Source organism: Delphinapterus leucas, chromosome 8, assembly GCF_059928025.1.
Source record: "Delphinapterus leucas isolate spDelLeu-1000000601 "Yukka" chromosome 8, BTC_Dleu_Yukka2, whole genome shotgun sequence".
NCBI lineage: Eukaryota > Metazoa > Chordata > Mammalia > Artiodactyla > Monodontidae > Delphinapterus > Delphinapterus leucas.
In genome coordinates, this window is record NC_143136.1 from 71364689 (window position 1) to 71385722 (window position 21034).

General features: G+C 45.1%; 1 protein-coding gene across 1 annotated transcript; it reads right to left on the reverse strand.

Moving 5' to 3' along the window:
* Nucleotides 1-6451: 6451 nt before the first annotated feature.
* LOC111172950 (zinc finger protein 786-like) lies at nucleotides 6452-9076 on the reverse strand. Its single transcript, XM_089916775.1, is given in 5 exon segments — nucleotides 6452-6559; nucleotides 6562-7053; nucleotides 7056-7652; nucleotides 7655-7697; nucleotides 7699-9076. Coding segments are annotated over 5 exon segments (2091 nt in total). The 5' UTR covers nucleotides 8557-9076; the 3' UTR covers nucleotides 6452-6458.
* Nucleotides 9077-21034: the final 11958 nt, after the last annotated feature.

The window sequence follows — 21034 nt, forward strand, 5'->3', positions numbered from 1 at the left end:
GGGGAGTTTGGGGAGAATGATTAAACTGTTCTATATCCTGATGGTGGTAGTTACACAAATCTATATATGAGCTAAAATTCATAGAGCTGTATACCCAAAAATTCTATTTTAATGTACAGCCATTTATTCAAAAAACTTTTTTTAAAATGAGACAAGTCAGTCATTTCTCAAATGTGGAAAACTCCTGGCTCCACAAATCTTCTCTGGGTTGAACACTCCTTGTAGCTTTAACTGTTACTCATCAGCTCTGGCTCACCATCAGGTCACCCTCCAGATGCACCACAGGTGACTCAAGATAAAACCCAGAACCGCAGGAATAGCCTGGGCCTTCACCTGTCTCCCCGGCTCAGCCACATCTGTCTGCTGCAGGTGAAATGGTCTCCTTATTGACTTCCCAGTTCTTAAAGCTTGTAGCCAATTAAAATCCCTATTCCTTTCTTTCTTCTTTTTTTTTGTCACAATGATGAATTATAATAGACATGCAGTGGAATATTACGTAGCCATTTTTAAATGAAGACATTTTCACAGCATGAAAAATACTCAAGATATAAGGTGAAGAAAACTCTCAGGCATAGAACTGTAGATATAGTATGCTTATAATTATGAAGCAGTATTTAAGTATAAAAGATGGGACTTCCCTGGTGGCGCAGTGGTTGAGAATCTGCCTGCTAACGCAGGGGATACAGGTTCGAGCCCTGGTCTGGGAGGATCCCACGTGCCCCAGAGCAGCTAGGCCCGTGAGCCACAACTACTGAGCCTGCGCGTCTGGAGCCTGTGCTCCGCAACAACAAAGGCCGCGATGAAGAGTGGCCCCTGCTTGCCACAACTAGAGAAAGCCCTCCCACAGAAACGAAGACGCAACACAGCAAAAATAAATTAATTAATTAATAAACTCTACCCCCAACATCTTAAAAAAAAAAAAAGATGAGGAGGTACTTCAAAGTGCTTAGCTATGGGTGAAAGGGTTATGGAACGTTTGTATTTTCTCAGTTATACTTTTCCAAATTTTTCTAGTTGTCTACAATGAAGACATTTTATAATCAGGAAAAATAAAGTTTTAAAAGAATGTTGTCAGATCATCCTAAAATTATGCAAGTTGCTATGTTCATTATATTCCAGTTCAGCACATTCAATTAATTTTCTTTTTCCATTTAAAAGATACTGCACCAGACATCAGAAGACACAAAGAGGACATGATGTGGTCCCAGTCCTCAAGGAACATTCTTGTGAGGAGACGGTGTATAAATGACAATAGTTCAAGGAGAAGTAACAAAAGTGTGATCTAAATAAAGAGCTTTGGGAGCGCTGTGAGGGGCCCAGACGGCATAAACACTCTCCTGAGGTTCTTGTCATTTTCACATTACCAACCAATTAGTTCCTTTCTTACTGGTCAGAATTTACTCCAAAGCAGCCATTTCCTCACTAGTTCCTCTGCCTCCTGACAGATGAAATTGTCGGGCAGACAAATGAAGTCTTTGGTAGCTCTGCCCTTGCCAGAGGCTTGGAGCAGATGTCCAAAGAGTTGACTTCTTTCGTCACTCCTGCTCTGAAAATATTGGGATGTGTAACAAGAAAGTGTCATCTTGTTTTGTTTTGTTGTAAATAATCAGGGTGTAGGATACGTTTTCTTAATAATGTCATCTTTAACCTACCTTGGTCAGATGATCTGCACACACCATATTGTGGATTTGCAAACACCTGTGTAGTTTTCTGACTGCCTCCCCCGCAACCTCCACTATAGTCTTGAGAACTCATGTTTATTACTTTCTTCACAGAAGTCTAGCCAGCAATCTCATCATACCCACTTTGTTACACATTGCTTTGACATGTGCAGGAATAATACGTATATTATTTCCCTCAGCTTTCACTCTCCTAGCGATTCGTCTGTCTGTCTCTGTTTGTTTTACAAACCTTTATTTTTACAAAGGTTTGAAGCAACTTACCAGAAACACAGTAAGATAAATGTAAAATTCAGGGCTTGAGAAGTTAACAGTGAAAAGAGATAAAGAGAGCACAGAATGTAGCTCTGCAAGCCAGAAGGCCTCCATCATCCCTATACTTGAACCTCAATGATTTTGAGTCTCCTGGCAGCCAAGGTGAAAAGGGATAAAGGTACATACATCTATAGCTTTTATTTTCAAAGGGAGCAAAGACTACCAGATCCTCTGGGAAAAGACAGTATTTACTAGATTTCGATAGGAACTCCTGCAGGCAGCACAGGACAGTGTCTTCCGCCACCTTTCTCTGCCAATACAATCACACTTTCCCGAGGTGGTTTCAGGTAGGGCCTCTGAATGAAAGTCAAGGGCAGCATCCCAAATCACCACTCCATGAAAGTTACTCTGGAATGCTGTAGACTCGTAACAGACGTTTTCAGTTACGCCTCTTCTCAAATGTTCTTTGGCGGTATACTTCATCCCTCTCACCAAGCCTACTGCTCTACTTCTGAAGGACAAAAGTCTGTTTTGCAACAGCACAAACATTCTAGGTGCACCTTTCACTTCCACATTCAGATCCTCAAAGGAAAAAGAGGTGCCAGGCCCAAGTAATCCTGCGGCTTACGGAGCACTCCCAGTGATGCCTAAGGCCCTGTCCTATTTCTTCCATTCCACTGGAAGCAGCAGCTCGGGGGCAAGTGTCTGGGCTGGCTCGTTTGGTCAGACACTTGCTCCTCTGTGGCAAGACCTGTGAGTTGGGAAGCAGGATCATGGCACTTCCCATTACCTAATACTGCAGCTTTCCAAAGACTCTCAAAATTAATAATGCTTCTCAAAAAAAAAAAATAAAAAATAATGCTTCTCTATTTTTTCATCAAAGGACCCTTGAGAGGTGAGGAGAAAGCGTAGGGAACTCCAGGGATGTCGAAGCACAGCTCTGTGTGGCCCACCATGAACACAAAATTTCTCATGTTTTCTCAATGGAAAGCTTGTGTTTACTTTATAACATCTTTCTCTTTTCCCCCGAAATGGTTGTGCCTTTGAATTTATTTAATTTTTTAAAAAGTTTTGAAACACAAAAATTGCAAGTACAGTACAAAAAATTAAAGAAAAAAAACTTTTATCCTGATATATTTGAGAGCAAATTATCAACCCAAAGCTCCATGACCCTCTACAAACAAGGACATTCTCCCATATGACCACAATACAACCATCAAAATAAGGAAAGGCACGCTGAAACATCACTAATTATTCCAGTAATGTCTTTGGAGTAAAAAGATCCAGTTCAAAAATCATGCATTGCCTTTAGTCGTCGTGTTCCTTTGGTCTCCTTCAGTCTAAAATATCTCCTCGATCTTTAGTTGACTTTTGTGATTTGGACAAAATTGAAGATTCCAGGCCAGTTATTTTGCAGAGTGTCCTCAGACTGGTTTGTTTGATGCTTCTGTGTGGTTCTGCACCTTTTGCAGGAATATCACCAAAGTAGAGCTGTGTTCTCCTCGCTGCGTCCCGTCGGGAGGTGCGTGATTTCAATTTGTCTCATTATCAATGATATTCCCTTTGCTCACTTAATCAAGGTGGTGTCTGCCAGGCGTCTCCCCTGTAAAGTTACTCTTTCCCACTTTGCAGTTATTAAGTAGTTTGTGGGGAGATGTTTTGGAACCATGAAAACGTGCTGAACTTCCTCAAACTCGAATTTATTCATTTACTTATTTCTATGAGTATGGACTCAGGGTGTCCTTTCTGTTCAATGGATGCGAATCCGTAATCGGTATTTGTTTTGATGCTCAAATTGTCCCTAACTTGGCCTGTGGGAACTCCTGCAAGCCACCTTCTGTGTTTTTAAAGATGTATCCCCATTATTCTTCAAGAACCTCCTTGCTTGCTGGCCCCGCCAGATGTGCCAAGCTTGCCTTGTACTTTCCCTGTTCCAGTCCTAGATTCAGCCATTTCTCCGAAGAGTCCTGGTTCCTTTTAGCAGAGAACGGTGTTTAGAAGGTAAGGTTTGGGCACTAGACATACTCATTGCTACTGACATGTCACTGTTCTCCAGGCCCGTCAGTAAATAGGGATAAGGAGTGTGTGTGTGGGTATAGGCGTGCAACACACACACTTACATCTGTATTTTCTCCATGATCTATACATATTGAAAAACATACATCTGCATCCATACCTCCAAGTCCTTTCCAACACGACAGCATTCATTTTCCCTTATTTGTAATTCTCTTTGCTGACACCAAGGAACCTGGCTCCCGACATCCTTGATCCTTGTACTCATTCGATCAGATCCCCCGTCTGTGACCAGCCTCCCATCTCTGACACCCCCTCAGCAGGACAGATGCCTCAGACTTACTCTCCTGCTTAGGCTCTCACACCTCAGTCTGCGTGGGAGTCTGGGATGGCGAGGAGGTTAATTCTCCTCCTACCCTGCCCAGAGGGAGATGAAACCTTATGTCAGGGGACAGGGGTCATTCTGCCATAAGAGGGTGAGTGCTCTCCAGAGGAAGGGGGCCTTTTGTGATGCCGTAAATTTGCCCCAAGAAGTCTGCTTTCCTCCCACTGTCAGATGGAATGTGGTCAAAGTTTTGAAACAGAAAGTTGAAGAACAGGAATGGTGTGGAAGTGGAAAACCCAAAAAGGAGACATAAAAAGAGACATGGAAGGATGGCAGAAAGAAGAGAAAGAAAGGAAGAAGAAAAGAGCAACTTAGAAAGGGACCTAGGTAGGAAAATGAATATTAGACAGTTTGAGTGGAAGAGAAAAAGAAGATAAAAGGAACTCCGTTGATTGACATCACCCTCGCAAAGCTGTCCCCCAAGGGCCTGGTAAACACGCTGGTCTCTCACAAGCTCTCAGCCACCAAATTTGATGTGTATTAAATTAAAGAAACAGAGATGTTTCTAAGGTGCCTGCACTGACTTGCCATCTCTGAAGCCCCAAATCCAACATTTTGCAGAAACTCCAATGCAGCAGCCCCCTGATTTCCCCAGATGTTTTTCCAGCGCCTCACAAGCGAATTTAGTCCAGCATCACAAAACGCGGGGTTACTTTCTTACCAAGTTGAACCATCTCGTTACCCATGAGTTAATTCTGAAGTCTCTGCAATAAATGCCTTTGAGTTTTTGAGAATAGAAAGAGCTACAGCCTTTTGTGGTCACGGAGAAAGAGTGAATTCACCGATCTAAACCGTCTCATGTCTCTTTTCCTTCAACTGGGCCTCCCTGCAGCAGCGGCCAGGGTGATGTCTCCACTTCCCTGCCTCCAGTCCCACCTCATCCTACCGCAATCTGGGCTCTGCTGCCAGCTCTCCACTGCACCATTCCCATCCCGGCTGCACAGGGACCTCCGATTCCCAAGTCAGAGAACTCTCAGTCCTGATCTGAATCAACTCTTGGCTGCATTTGTCACTGTTGACAGGCCTCCTCTTCTTGAAATTTCATTCCCCAGCTTGAAGTTCTTCCACAGTCCAAGTCTAAAATGCCTGGCTCCCCCAGGACCTCATTTCCACTGGCTTTGGGACCTCACCTCCAGCCACACCCAATCTTGAACTTTAAAATCTCAGAAGCGGGGCTTCCCTGGTGTCGCAGTGGTTGAGAGTCCGCCTGCTGATGCAGGGGACACGGGTTCCTGCCCTGGTCCGGGAAGATCCCACATGCCACGGAGCGGCTAGGCCCGTGAGCCGTGGCCTCTAAGCCTGCGCGTCCGGAGCCTGTGCTCCGCAACGGGAGAGGCCACAACAGTGAGAGGCCCGCGTACCACAAAAAAGAAAAAAACCAAAACAAAATAAATCTCAGAAGCGTTCTGTACTCTGCACCTTTTTTTTTTTTCAACCTAGCACCTTTGGTTTTATTTTCTTCAACCCAGATTAATCAAATTTTGCTTGAATTATCAGCTTTTCCTTAAGAGTAACCATGCATAATCACTATGAAACCTGCTGTGAAACTTCAGCATTCACATAGACAAACCATGAGTCGGAGAACTCATTTTGTTGCTATTAGCTGCAAATAAGTCAAAACCAAATCCTATCATATCAGGCCTGCAACAAAAGTCGCTGGGTTAAATCCCCTGCTTATCATACTATGAAAAAAAAGAAGAGTTGACATTTAACAGTCACCCCATCCTTTTAGCTTTGAGAACAGCACTGGAGGGATTTCCTGCTGTCTAAATTCAAGCTGGGATTTCAGAGTTAGCTTATTAGCACATTGGGGAAAATCACCCGTTAAGATGGTGAGAAGAACAAACCTATCTATTGTTTCTATCCACTGTTTTCTATCAATGGATAGAAAACACAGCTGGTGATGTTTTAAATGAGAATCTTTGTGGTTTCTCACATGCCTAACCTGTATCACATTCTTGCTCAAAAAAGGGCCCCTGTTCCTTCCATCTGTCTTACCAGATTTTGGGTTTGGCTGCGCTGGCTGTGGACTCCCTGGCAACACCGACTCTGCTGACCGCTTTGGGCGGACCAACTCGGCCTCAAATCCAGTCGGCCTCGATCACCGCAGGGCGCCCTACTCGGCCTCAACTCCAGTCGGCCTCAATCATCGCAAACAGTTGGCTGAGCCTTTGCTTAACGTCAGGCTCACTGGGGGCACGACAGGACTTCGTGTGCACTCTGATGGTTCGGCGAGTTTCGACTTGTAAATGAAGCCCTTGCCGCAGTCTGCACAGGTGAACGGCCTGTCGGGCCTGTGGATGCGCTGGTGCCGAAGCATGTGGCCCCTTTCCCTGAAGTTTTTATCGCACTCGGGGCAGCGGAAAGGCCTCTCACCGGTGTGCAGGCCCTGGTGGCTGAGCAGCTGCGCCTTCAAGCAGAAGCTCTTGTCGCACTGGGGACACTGAAAGGGCTTCTCGCCTGTGTGCGTCCTGATGTGCTCCACGAGCTTGGACTGCTTGGCGAAGCCTTTGCCACACTCGCAGAAGGGCATCCGGCCGCCGTGCAGCAGCCGGTGCGCCTTCATGTCGGCCTTCACGCGGTAGCTCTTGCTGCAGTCGGGGCACGGGAACGGCCTCTCGCCCGTGTGCAGGCGCTGGTGGCTCCGCAGCTGCCCCTTGAGATGGAAGCAGCGGCCGCAGTCGAGGCAGCCGAAGGGCCGCTCGCCGCTGTGCACGCGAAGTGCTCGGCCAGTTTGGACGGCCGTGTGAAGCCTTTGCCGCACTCCGCGCACTGGAAGGGCCGCTCGCGGCTGTGCGGGCGCTCGTGCGCCTTCAGGATGCCCTTCAAGCGGAAGCTCTTGCCGCACTCAGGGAAGCCGAAGGGCCGCTCTCCGCTGCGCACCCGAAGGTGCTCACGCAGCTTGCACGGGTGGGCGAAGCCGCGGCCGCACTCGCCGCAGGAGAGCGGCCTCTCGCCGCCGTGCCTCCTCAGCCGGAAGCCCAGGCCGCACTCCGGGCACGCGAAAGGCTGCTCGTCTGAGTGCAGCCGCCGGTGCAGCCGCAGCCGCCCGTGCTGGCGGGAGGCCCGGCCGCACTCGGCGCACCGGAAGGGCCGCTCTGCGCCGTGCACGTAGGTGTGGTCTAGAAGCCCGCACTGCGGGGAGGAGCGCCGGATGCACGGGCCGCAGGAGGCCGGCCTCTCCGCGCCGGGGCCGGGCTCGAGAGCCTCTGGGCGTTCCTCGCCAGCCGGGCTCAGGCCCGGCTTCTCTCCCAAGCGCGGGAGCTCAGCCTGCTCGGAGGCGGCCCCGGCACCCTCTCTCCTGGAGCCGGGCCTCTCCCGTCGCAGCCGGGGCACTGGGAAGGCCTCTGCCCCGAGCGCAGGTGGTCGGTGGGTGTACACTTCACACTCGCTGCCTGGCAGCTTGCTCTCCTCGCGGTGGATTGCCAGGGGTCTAAGCAAACACGACTTCCGGCGGAAGCCCCGCCCACATTCTGGACAGCGGAAGTGCCTCTGGCCCCGAGGGATGCTCAGCGGCTGTTGTGCGTCGGTTTGTTTGCGGAACTGATTCCAGGCCCTGTGTGGTGGGTCCTTCTGGCTCCCCTGGTGCTCCTCTGAGAGGTTCTTCCAAAAGCCTTCCGCACAGACGGGGCAAGGGTGCTGGAGGCCCTCCCCAGAGGTTTCCTGGAAGCCTGGGGGACCGAGGGTCCTGGGACTTACGATTGTGTCTCTTTGGGTGGGTTCCCTGGAACTGTGGACTACTGGAACTAGAGCCCGAGTATCGTATCTTTGTGGATTCAGGAGGGCGACGACTTGGTCAGGCCTGAAGGAAATATCTTCACTTTTTCCCTTCACTTTTAATAAGGGTTCAGAGGAACGCTGACTCTGAAGAGGATCTACTTGGAAATGGCAGTGGGCTTCTCCTGGTTTCACAGCTTGCTGGCTTCCCACAAACAGTTGTCCCTCAATAACTGGATCCAAATGCAAATCAGCAGAGGTGCAAATTATGTTTAATGATTTCTGTGATTCTCCCCAGATCCTGAAGAGCTCTCTCCCCTGTTCAAGCCAGGATATTAGTTCTGGTTTGGGAAGTCCATCATCTAGAGAAACAAGAATCTCATAATTGGTTCTCATTACTTGCTTGTAAAGCTCCTTCTGCCATGGCTCTAGATCCCGCCATTCTTGCTCGGAGAAATAAACGGCCACATCCTCAAAAGTCAGAGGTAACGGAGCCGGCTCGGCCATGGGCCCTCGCGGTCCCACCTGGCCCCGGACCGGGTTACAGCCAAGCCAGGAGTCCCGGCTGCCCGCGGCACCTTCCCTGCGGCAGCGGCGGCTGCGGCCTCCCACCCCGCCGCTCCTCGCCGACCTCTGTACTCTGTACCTTTGCCCCTTCTTGTGTCGCTCCTAGGATGGTCTCCTCCACCTGGATAACTCCTATTTATCCTTTAAGAGTCAACTCAGTACTTAAACTCCTTGAGAATAATTAGGCAATAAATAACTGCTTTCTTTTTAACTTTTTTTTCAGCTGTGAAATAAGCTTAGAAAAGTGCATAAACCATAGATGTACAGCTCAAAGTGTTGTAGCAAAATGAGTACCTGTACCTCCACCCGAGTTGAGAAATAGAACATGGCCCCCTCCGTAGATGCCCCGACAGCTGTGCCTCTTGACAGTCATCAACCCCTCTCCTTCAGCTCAGTAGGTAACATTCCACAGACTTTATGTTATTCACCTCCTTGCTTTTCTTTATGATTGTATCACCTAAATATGCTTCCCTAAAACCTAGAGTTTAGTTTTGTCCATATTTGAACTTTCTATAAGTGGAATTGTGCTTTCAGTATTTCGTTGTGTCTGGCATCTTTTGCTCAATATTATATCTTGAAGATTTAATCGTGCATTTTTGCTTACTGTAATTTATTTTTATCATTGCATAGTATTTCATTGTATAAATATACCAAAGTGTGTCTATTTTATTTTTGATAGACGTGGGAGCTCTTGACTATTCTGAACACGCTATGATGAAAATGCTCGGTGCATCTGTGCCTGTATTTCTGCAGGGTATATGCCCAGGAGCGGAGTTGCTGGATCATGGGATATGCCTAGCTTCAGCTTTACAGGATAATGCCAAAATGTTTTCAAAGTGGTCATCACAGACCCTAAGATTAAATGAAATACCTGTCTTTCGTGCAAAGAATACCCCTACTTGAGATTTAAAGCAAAACAAAACAAAAACAAAAACTAGTAGTAAGGGTCCAGTGGGTGAGAGGTGAATATTGACAAAGATAGCAGGGAGGATGAGGAGCCACAGCGGAGGGGTCTAGCCCTCACGGGAAGGGGAAGGTGCAGGGCCAAGGTGTAACCAGTGTACAGTCCCACGTAGACTTGTGTTGGCCTCCCGTGTAAACGCTGAAAAAGAGCTCCCCTCCTTTCTCTTGAAAAGAAGGAATGGGGCTTGACTAAGCAAGGATGCCATTCCTTGTCATGGTGCTCTGGTGCTGTGGATGTTGTTTCTGCGGTGTCCATGGACACCCAAAGCAGCTGTGGATCAGACCGGGTTGCTCCTGGGCCAGCCCCCCTCACCCTCCACCCTACTTCCCACTGGCTCCCACCCCTCAGCCTCAGGAATACTTCTCCACTCCTGGCCCAGCAGTGGCTCTCATGGGTCTCTCCCAGTCTCAGCCCTTCCAGCCCAACAGCAGCCTCATGTTGCCACCACCTGAGTGGGGTGTGGAATGTTCTCCTTCCAGACCTTTCACTTCTCAATCACCAATAGCACTCAGCGATCACTGAGAGGGTAGGGCAGGTGGAGGTTGTTCCTCCGGGCATTATTCTGAAGCTGAGGCTGAGGGGGTACCCAGGTGTCCTCCTCTTCGCTCTATGGAGAAGTTGAGACCATGTCTTAGTCTTACTGGGTCCTTCCCTTTCCCCAGACCACTCCAGTGCCCAGCAGAGTTCCTCACACACAGCTACCTAACCTAAGTTGGTCACTTACCCAACCAGCAGCTTTGTAACAACTGGGGACACAGGAGGTACACTGTTCCTAGAACTCCGTACTGCACCTGCCAGAAAATGATCAAAATGACCATACAAATCTACAATGACTATGCGAATGGCGCCCCCGGAGTTGCGTAGAGCACAGCTTTCTCGCCGTAAGCCGCATTCTGGCTGATGGATAAATAAAATCCGATGCTTATATGCAAATCTCATGTTTGTCAGTAATCCCAAACTCTTAAAATGGGGTTACCAGAGTGCTAACAAGGAATGTTTATCTAAATGACATTAATGGCTCCCTTGAGGTGGAAGATCCACCAAATTGTTACTTAAGTTCAAGTCAGCCAGAAAATGCCAGCAAAGGGGGGTTGATTTAATAAAAGAGGCAGTGATAAATTCTTCTGTAGCGTAATGAGTCTTCCCATGTGAACTAGAGGGAAACCAGTTCGCAGGGTATAGCAGAGACAACATCAAAATCTATCCTTCCATTTCTTCATGATGAGGGGCTGGAACGAAGGGCTGTTGGCTTCTCGACTCTGAACCTGAGTCCGTGATAAGGGTGGCTCCCCAGGGTCCTGCAGGGGGTGCTTCGCTGAGGACGGCGAATGGTGAGCTCATAAAAGGACCGCTCAGTCCAGCTGAAGCCTCCTTTCTCCAATTTGCCCACAGGGATGTCTTTTTCTAATTTTTGCAAGGACCAGCGCTGTGTAAGATTTTCAAACTGTTTCCACAAACCCAAGCCTCGTAAGAGCATTTCTGTGAAACTAGCATCTCTTTTGCAATCCACAAGGCCAAACACCCTGGTTTATCTGGCTTCTTTCCTTCTTTCTATGTTAGATTATTTATAACACTATAGGTCAACGAAATCTCTGTTTTCTAAGTTCAGCACTGCGAGCTGGGTGTTCTCTGTTTGCTCCTCCAGATTACTCTTTTTAACTCCTGTGTCTCAGGAGACTGACCTTCAGGATGGCATCAAGCTGGCTCCCTTGCCTCTGGCTTCCATCTGGAGTTGGCCAGTGTGAGGTACCTGCAACCAGTGGGCTGGAGGGATGATTAATCAAGGTTTATTGCCCAGGCTTCCTCCCTGTGGCCCGCAGATTGGCAGTGTCCCCATCACGGGTTGAATCGTGTCTCCCCTAAATCCATATGTGAAGGCCTGATCCCCAGGACCTCAGCATGTAACTGTATTTAGAAATAGGGCCTTTAGAGAGGTAATTAAGTTAAAATGAGGTCATTAGGATGGGCCCTAATCAAATATGACTGATGTCTCTATAAGAAGAGATTTGGACACAGATACATGCACAAAGGAAGACCATGTGAAGACACAGGGAGAAGACAGCCATCTATAAACCAAGAAGAGACACCTCAGAAGAAGCCAACACTGCCAACACCTTGATCTTGGACTTCTAGCCTCTAGAATTGTGAGAAAATAAATTTCCGTTGTTTAAGCTGCCCAATCATGGTACTTTGTTAGGGCCTTCTACCAAAATCACAGGTGCAGACCATGCTCCCTGTCGTAGAGCCACAGTTCTCTCCCTGGCTTGTGTTACTGCTCCCTCCCCGGACTCCAGGCTTAGGGGAAGGAAGAAAGGGCTCCCTGCTGTTGCTGCTCTATCGTGGCTGGTTTCCCTTTGCTTTTATTATGATATGATATAATATAATATAATATACCGTCTTTATTAAACCCTCTTCAATTACCCCATTTGTGTGCATCAGCCGTTACTTGCCGGAGCTTAGACTCATCCACCTGTTTCCAGCAATTTGTCTGGGTTGTTCCTAAAATGTAATCCTACCCAGCAGACCCAGACCAGAACGGTTCATCAGGTGAGATGAACCCTCTGCCATCTTACCATGTGAAAAACATTTTCTGAAATTTCCAACGGTGACAAGAAGCTATTAGAATATGCAACTTAGTGGTGAGCTCTTCGTAAATAAAGATGAGAAATCGGTCTAGCCCAGGAAATGCTGACATCGTTGTAAGCAGGGAGTGAGAAAGTGACTGTTCTGAAAAAGAAATTCATGCTATGGAGAGAACACTCTGGAAATGGATATTTAGAATTGTTTCCACCATTGTGTAAATCGTTTCTGAAAACAATGTTTTCTCTGTTAAAAATTCCGATAAATACACATTTTAAAAACTTGGAAGTAGGAGTTAAAGAAATTATTTAAAAACCTTTCAAATGTATAATTTCAGAGAGCTTTGAGCAGATCTCTAGCTATCTGCTATCTGCAAAAATGGTGCTTCAATGAGGCTTCCTTGTCTTCTGACTTTCTCTGGGTTTGGCCAATTGGAAGCACTTTTTCATTAGATTATAAGAGCAATTGATTGACTCCAAAAAAGATGGAAATTTATTAATAAACTTTCATCAGAATCTTTGCCTAGATAGTGGATGTGCCCCAAAACATGTCAAGATGGAGTCATTACAGACAACAATGTACTTCTTGCATATCTTTGTAGCATTGCTTTTAGACACAGTAGTCACTAATCAGGTACCAAAATAAACTGTGCTTAGAATCAGACTTTTGAATCAAATCACAAAGTGGTAATGGCCGCTTTTCGAGTGAAGCATATAAATATAAAATGAGCATACAATGTGAATAGCTAATGAAAGCAAAAAGGGCTTTTTTTGCCATCCAGAAAACAATGCACTTAATATTGTCTCACCTTAAAAAGCATTCTCTGTTTGTTTTTAATTACTAATGTATTAGTTCAATAGTACATGTGTACCTATAAACAAATAAGAGTATTGGGAGTATCTGCTTAACATCTTTTACTGATTCTGGTGAGTCATCCAAAATGTTGGAGACCACTGAGCATTCAAGCATAAGGGGCTGCAAAATAAAAATCCTCTGTATCTGGAATCTTAGAACTTCAGGTTCACAGTTCTATCTCGTTCAAACTGACTTCAAAGCCAGCGAAGGGGGAAAGCACAAAGGAATGCTGTGCCCGAGGGACAGCCAGCGCCACCCAGCCTCCCGCCCGAGGCAGGGGAGTCCGCTCCAGGGGTAGAACTGCCACCTCTCAGAGAGTTTGGAAATATTTGGAATGTAGTGGGAGGCCCAAGGGACCACCCAGTAGTAAAAACCCGGAGGAAAGCCTTCCAAAAACAACAGGGGGTAGAATGAGGGTAGCTCCTCCCCACTTCCACCTCCTGGCCAGGCCCGGGCGGGAGCAGTCCATCTTCCTGCATTCCTGACTGTCACAGAGGCTACGAGCCTTGGAAATAATGCTATCACAGTTGCAATGTTTGGAGATGACAGAAAACATCCTAGTCGCGTCAGAGAAAATAGCTGTTTAGACTAGACTGCGGGAAAATGCCCCTGGCACTCAACTCAGCATGCCTTCTCTCAAATGCCACCAGCAAAACAAGAGCCCAGCTCTAGGCAGAGCTCTGGACCATATGTACATTTATTGCCTGGCCTTTCAGGGAAAAGGCTATGAAGATACATTGATGGAGTGGAGATGTCATTATGTGATTTTGAAATCAATGCCACTTCCCAGCTGTTTTTTGTTACTGTTTTTACAGGATGCCTCAGTGATTAAAACTAAAATGTGGTTACAGTTCAAGGGACCCAGAGAGCTGTTCATTTCTCTGCATTCCTACAAATGCATCCTGCTGTTTCCAGCTTTTCTCCTTAAAGGCAGGGTGAATTTAAATCGGCTTCTCGGCACTGAAGGATGCACCAAGCAGTTTCATCTCCCTGTAGAAGCCTCTAGAGGAGATTATCTGAATGCTTGAAGAAGCCATTCTTCTTTACAGTTATCCCAAAGAAGTCAGGTGGTGTTAACAAGACATTCTTTCTGCTCCCCACATTCAGAGTTGTAGCTCTGTGTCTTAGATGCTGGTGATTTGTTGTAGTTTTGTCTTTTAAGTCCATTCAGTGGTGATCTGAGTAGAGATTAATGGAATTCTGTCATCTAAGTGAGGTGAGCTCATTCCTGAGTTTTGCTAAACTCTACTCTTCAGCCTCTTGCTCAGCTCACGGGGGACCTTCTAAACCCCAAGAGCCTCCCGCTGAGTGGAAGCACAAACACTGCCCCGAGCCACACTCGGTGGCGCCAAAGTTGGCAGATGCTGCCATGTTACACGACTGTACCCTCCAAACTGGATTTTCCTTCTCTTCACTCCTACAGAGAATAAGAAGGCCACGTGGTCCCAAATTTTCTTCCAAGATGACCTTCCAAAATGGATACCTGGGGCCTCCAAACGCCCTCCTACTGGGAGGTGCCTTTCATTTTCTCCACACACCATGCTCCAGCAAAACCAGACTTCTCACCTTGAAGAATGAAGCACATATTTTCATCCAATCGGCTTTTTGAAGAATGAAGCTGAGACCTTGATCTACTGTGGTTTGCCTGCCCTGCTCTATAATGCCAACAGATTACTGGGCCTTGTGGCCACCTTGTCCTTCATGTTTTGTGGCCAGGGCCATTCCTGTCTTGGCTGGAGAGCTAAGAGTGGAATTTTAACTATGAATTTCCTTGTGTTTAATAGGCTCACGTCAAAAAGCCGCATTCTGCCTCAGATATGCATGAACAGCTTCCACTGGTGTTACTCATGTATCTCTGAGTTTAGTTAAAATACTCCAACACTTGGGCACTATTGAAAAACATTCTTGTTTAATTGCTTTAATGTGCATGTGGGAGGGTGAAACAGCACGTGGAAATTAATCAAAAATTCACTCCGTTCTAGGTAATGTTTGTTTTTTTAAGGGAACAAAGCCATTTGGACAATCCCGCTAATCAATTCCATCATTGTACATACCAGCCACGGAGCCCCTCCAAGCTACTCTTGGAGGCCTCATTAGCCCAGACCCATCTGGTTATTTAAGGGGCAGCTGTGGTAGAATGAAGCACACCACAGGTCTGGACTCAAAATAGGCAAGATCAAATTCCAGCTCTGTTAATATTGTACCGACTTGGGCAAGTCACTTAATCTTTCCCAGCATCTATTCATCTGTAGACTGTTGAATTTACAAGGTTATTGTATGAATTAAATAAATAATGGGTGTTAACTTATGGAGATAGTAAGGAGAGACTGACTTATGGTCAAACAATGGTAGAGCAAGCGTAGATTGGTATAAATCCTTTGGAAAGTAGTTGCAATGCATACCGATAACACTAAGCAGATAAAATTGTCTTCTTTGATCCAATAATTCTACATATGAGAATTTGTCATTGGAAATACAAAAAAAAATAAATAAATAAGGGGAAATCTTTGTGTGTAAAGCTTTTCTTCATGGCATTTTCTTTTTATCATGGGAAATAAGTGGAAGCAACCTAGATTTTAAGTAAATAAGGAAATGTTTAAGTACATCATTACATGCTTAGATGATACTTAAATGATCACATACAGAATCATTTGCACCAAGAAAACATAAGCATTAAAAAGGACTGGAAGGAAATAGGACCGAATTTCCAACAATAATGGGTAGAAGAAAACCAGAAGATGCTTTGGATAAAAGCACGGTATGAGCTTTTACCCCTCTTTGCATTCGTAATACCTTATACATAGATGACACTCTGTACATAGTAAATGAATTTTTTTTAAGTATTATACCTTAGGTCCTAATTAACTAGAACACTCGGCTCAACTAGCTTTCCAATTAATCAAAGCTTTCCCTTAATTAGCCCTGCAAAATAGTTTTGAAATATTTTTTTCTGGTGGTTTGTTCTTATTTTTCCGTCCAGCTATCTGTAAGATCATAGATATTCAGGAACTAGCACATTGGCATTTGGTCAAACAGCAAAAGCTTGGATTCAGTGATTGAGTGTCACAAGGCGCAACATCAAAGGAATTTTCCAACATTGCTCCCCACATACAGCTGGGCCCATGTCACTTGATCCTAAAGAATGCCAAGCAGTGTGCAGCGGGTGGTGACCACTCATGGCAGGGGAGCCAATGTATATGTTTCCCTCAGAAGGAAAATGGGTGCAAGCCTAAAAAGCCAGGGGGGTGGGGGGGTGGGGGGAGTGGAACGGGGGACACTTTAAGTGTAGACAGCAGTTTTCAGAGAAAGTTCATCGGCATTATCATAGTGAGTTATGTACAAGGAGGGAATGCAATAAATAAAACCTCATTCATTTACAGAAATAGAACCAAAGCACCCCAAACAGGCAACTACATGAATATTCGGTTCTCGGAGCCACTGGAAGTAACATTTATTGCCTTCAGATGAGAGCCACGTTTAGTGGCTTTCTTTTGAAATAACATTATAAAATACCATTTTGTATTTCTAGCACGTCCTGTGGGCCTCTCTATGGCTCCTTTGGGAACAGAGAGCCAGGTTCAGCATACAATAGAGTAGTCCACCCGGGAAATGGAAGCTAGCCTGTGTTGGGGCGGTCCACAGAGGAAATGAATATTGCAGAGAAGGAACAATATCTCTAGGGCAGAAATTAACTCAGTCCTTGAATTTCAAATAGAAGTGTTTCCTCGCTGCTGCTGAGTTCGCCTAAAGAGCAAAAGAACAAACTTGCACCTCAATTACGGGAAAGGAAAAGCCCCTTGAAGGCTCATGGGATCACAGAGGTTAGAAATGAACAGTACTAATACTCCACCACACACAAGACACACATAGATGAGGAGACAGTTGGAAGAGGTTAGACATTTTTCAGAGATCACACAGCCAGTAAATGGTAGAGTCAGGATTCGAATCCAAGTCTCCTGGCTCTCCGCTGCTCTGGCTTCTACACTACTCAAATACCACAGGGCTTGCAATCCGCCAAACGACCACCAGTACTGTTCATCAGACGTTCAAGAAGCAGTGTAGCACCATGGCAAGTGCTTTGGAGTCAGACTGGAGTTTAAATCTTAACCCTGTCACTGACTAGTGTGTGACCTCGGGCAAGTCATCTCTCTGAACGTCAGGCTGATCTATAAAGCAAGATCATAAACCCAACCCCACAGTGTGATGGGAAGAATTAAGTGAGATCATGCACCTCAAGCACTGAACAGGGGGTTTGAACCACCACGGGGACTCAACGAACAGTGTCTGTCATTACTATCCTACCCCTGTCCTTGAAGGCAGACCCAAAGCCCTGAACAGTCAGCTCAGCCACAGAGGAAGAATGTGGTCTAAACACTTCATCCTTCTTCACAAAAGCTGTATGGATGTCTCTTGTCCTGCTCTGTGCCCAGCAGGAATAAATCAAATCCAGTCTAGACCATTTAGTGCTTGTCACCATTTTTGATGCTAACCCCATCAGTTTTTATTTTCATTTTCTAGTTTACCCAAACCAGCCATTTTCAGAGGCTAGCGACTTTAAACCAAGGTTACCCATAAATTAGACTCATCTTCAAAACACCAGGATCCTTCTGAGGGAATATAAATATAAACACACACAATACAGGGAAAAGAATTTTTTTAATTTATTTTTTATTGAAGTATAGTTGATTTACAATGTTGTGCTATCTTCTGGTGTACAGCAAAGTGATTCGGCCTTATAGATATATATGTATATACATATATTCTTTTTCATATCCTTTTCTATTATGGTTTATTACAGAATGTTGAATGTAGTTCCCTGTGCTATACAGTAGGACCTTGTTGTTTATCCATTCTATATGTAATAGTTTGCATCTGCTAACCCCAAACTCCCAATCCAACCCTCCCCAATCCCCCTCCCCCTTGGCAACCACAAGTCTGTTCTCTATGTCTCTGAGTCAATACAGGGAAATTTGATAGGAGTTTGGTCATCGGCTTGAATGCCAACTCAACTCTAAATTTGCCCAATACTATTTTGGGGTATTAAAATCTATATGTGCTTAATACCCCACCACCCTGCCGTCCATGAGGTTTGAATGTCCTTTATAGAATGAACTTGATCCTCCCGTCTTACTTTTGGTCTCTCTCCAGAGAAGCTAACACACTGGCATAGCTCTGCCATTTGTCAGCCAGAAGTCTGGTTACACATTTGCTCGTCAATCTAAACCTAACCTATTCTCATACAAGCACTTGGGGTTTCGTGTAAATCAACCAGACGTTCTGTCATTCACCAGCAGTATCTCTCCATACTGTTCTACACCCATGTGCCTTCACGAACTAGTTCACTATGTTTGTGGAAGAAACATTCAAATGAATGTGCTTTTTCAGGAATAGTGACACCAGAATGTTATAAATCTGTTCATTACCACAACAAGGATAAGTGGTATTTCTGCCAAAGACTTTTGATAACGGGTGCAGTAATGCATCTCAGCACTTTCTGAGATTAAAGGTCTGCCCTGAGAGGTAAGTAGGATAATGCATGACTAACAAAAGCAAACCCAAATTTCGGACCTAAGTTTTCCTTGTCAGTGTAACTGATCGTTTCGAGCAGACACTGCCTTAGAAAGTTCATAATGTTATTTCTCTTCTCTTCATCTTAAAGTCCAGGTGAGGCTGACCCCATGGTTTGTAAAAGGGCAGATCCTTATTAACGTAGCATGCTTTATTGTGATGTTTCTTATATTGGAATTCACACATGTTTTTAACAGTTGTGCTTCAAGAATCTGCTATGGTTTAAGGATAATATTTCACAGAATTATTAGTTCATCACTTATTAAAATACTTTAACATTCAGTTGATTAGTCTCTTAAGAAGCTTTTTAAGATATTTGTTTCTGATTAGAGTGATTAATTGTTAACATTTTTTTAAAAATAGGTGATTTGACTCTAGCCCTCACTAGCTCTTTTAGCATTTGCAAGAGGCACAAAGGAACTAAGGAACTGGAAATTTAAACAAGAAAAATAACAGTTCTCATTGACACCCGCTTTGCGTTGGGCCAGTTAACTTCAATGTTTCTGGATTGTAAAATGGTGTTTAAATGTAGAGCTAATTCATGAGAACTATGGAGAAAATGAAGGGGAAATCCTTCAATCTAGGATGTCTACAAAGAGCACGTTTTATTCCTACAAGTGTCTGAAAATGCCTGGTGTCATTACTATTCACTTTGAGCACTTGGAAGTATCAGTGCTGTAAAAAAAAATCCAACATCCGTGAAAGGTTATTCATCCAAATAACATGTCCTCTAAAGTTAAAGCCTCAGATAGAGCTATGTCATATTGGCTTTCAAGATTCCTGAAATGGACAGAATATAGGTTCTGGTCAGAGAGCAATGGCTGTTATTTACTGTTTTGGATTCGGAACAGGCTCAGTAGATCACAGTTAAAGTTTTGGGGTACAGGGTTTCAAGTCACTTGGTGATAGTATAAAGATTAGCGTCTACCTAAGTAAAATTCTGAGCCTCGGTGAAATGGAGAAACGTCTTCCTCCCCAGCCATCTCTCCTCTTCATTCCTTTCATTCTCATGGTAGCCTTTTTCCTCTATCTGACGTACTCCCTCTAGCGTTTCCTAGATGAAGTACAGAGCTAAAGCTCGATTTGCAAACAAAAAACATTATTGCAGCCTCACAATATTATCCCCAGTTACCATACACTAAAACAAACTTCCCACCAGATGTTTTGACGTGAACTTTAAGTGATTGCCAGAATTTTTCATCTGAGCGTCTCAAAGTTAGATTCTTGTATTCCAACTTCAGATCCCAAAAGGGGACATTGATTCCTACTCTGTTAAAGTTGGATTCCTTCCCTGCCTTTGAATCCTTATATTCTAATTTACTTTTATTGAAACATGTGGGGAGGCGGTAGGGAGAGTTGGGGGGAGATTCGGTACTGAACTAAAACATACAAGCAGGCATTTCTTCGACCTATTTTCCAGGGGTAGAACTTACACTGAATGCTCCTAAGTTACCCAAGAGGTTCAAGGTATTTTGACTCAAGAAAAAAGTGATGAATTTTTTTAAATGGTTTTACGGAAACCATGGGCATATTTTCCACCATAGAAGCCCTTAGTCAACCAGAAAGAATAGCTACTTGGGAAATGTATTGCTTATAAGCACTTTTTCTTGACAGAGAAGAAAACCTGTCAGCTGCTGTTGCTGCTACTTTGGAAACCAGCCGCAGCTGACTGTGAGACCTAACTATAGGCCAAGGTCATCTGGGGATCCACACTGCTCACAGGAATGTCACCCACACCTTGCCGGCCAGTTCAGCCAGTCCAGCCCGGAGAGCTATTTTCAGCTGGCCTTCCCACAAGAAGGCCCTGGACTGTCCTTCTTGCCACCGGCATCTAGTTTTATACTTAACTATTCTGAACCATAATCTGATCTCTTCTCTCCTTCACAACATCCTACCTTTTTGACACCCCCATAGCAGGTTGATAGCTACGTCAAATTTTAATATTAACACTGACCTTCTGCTTAAACAGTACAAAGCTCACCCACACAGATAGCTCTACTATATCAAATTACTTCAACCGAGTGCCTGAGCAGGAGACCTCAGCCTTATTTAGCCTCCTTCATCTCTACAGCCATCCGCCACCTCCCATCACTGCCAGGCCTGGTCCATTCAGATTCCTAAGGATCTGTTGTTGATCCGCTCCCTTTCCATGTTTACTGTCATTACATTTCACCCACGTTTGCCTAGACTTCTGTAATAGCCTCCTAGCCAATCTCCCCACCTCCAATTCACCAATATTCTACCCTTCGTTATCTTTCAAAATCACAAATCAGAATGCATCACTCTTCTGTTTAAAATCCTTCCATGGTTCCTCATCACCTATGAGATAAAGCTACACACACACACACACACACACACACACACACACACACACACAGCTCACACAAACATTTTGGACTCTCCAGCTAGACTATGAGGCTTTTAAGGTAGGCACCTTTTATTATTGATTTT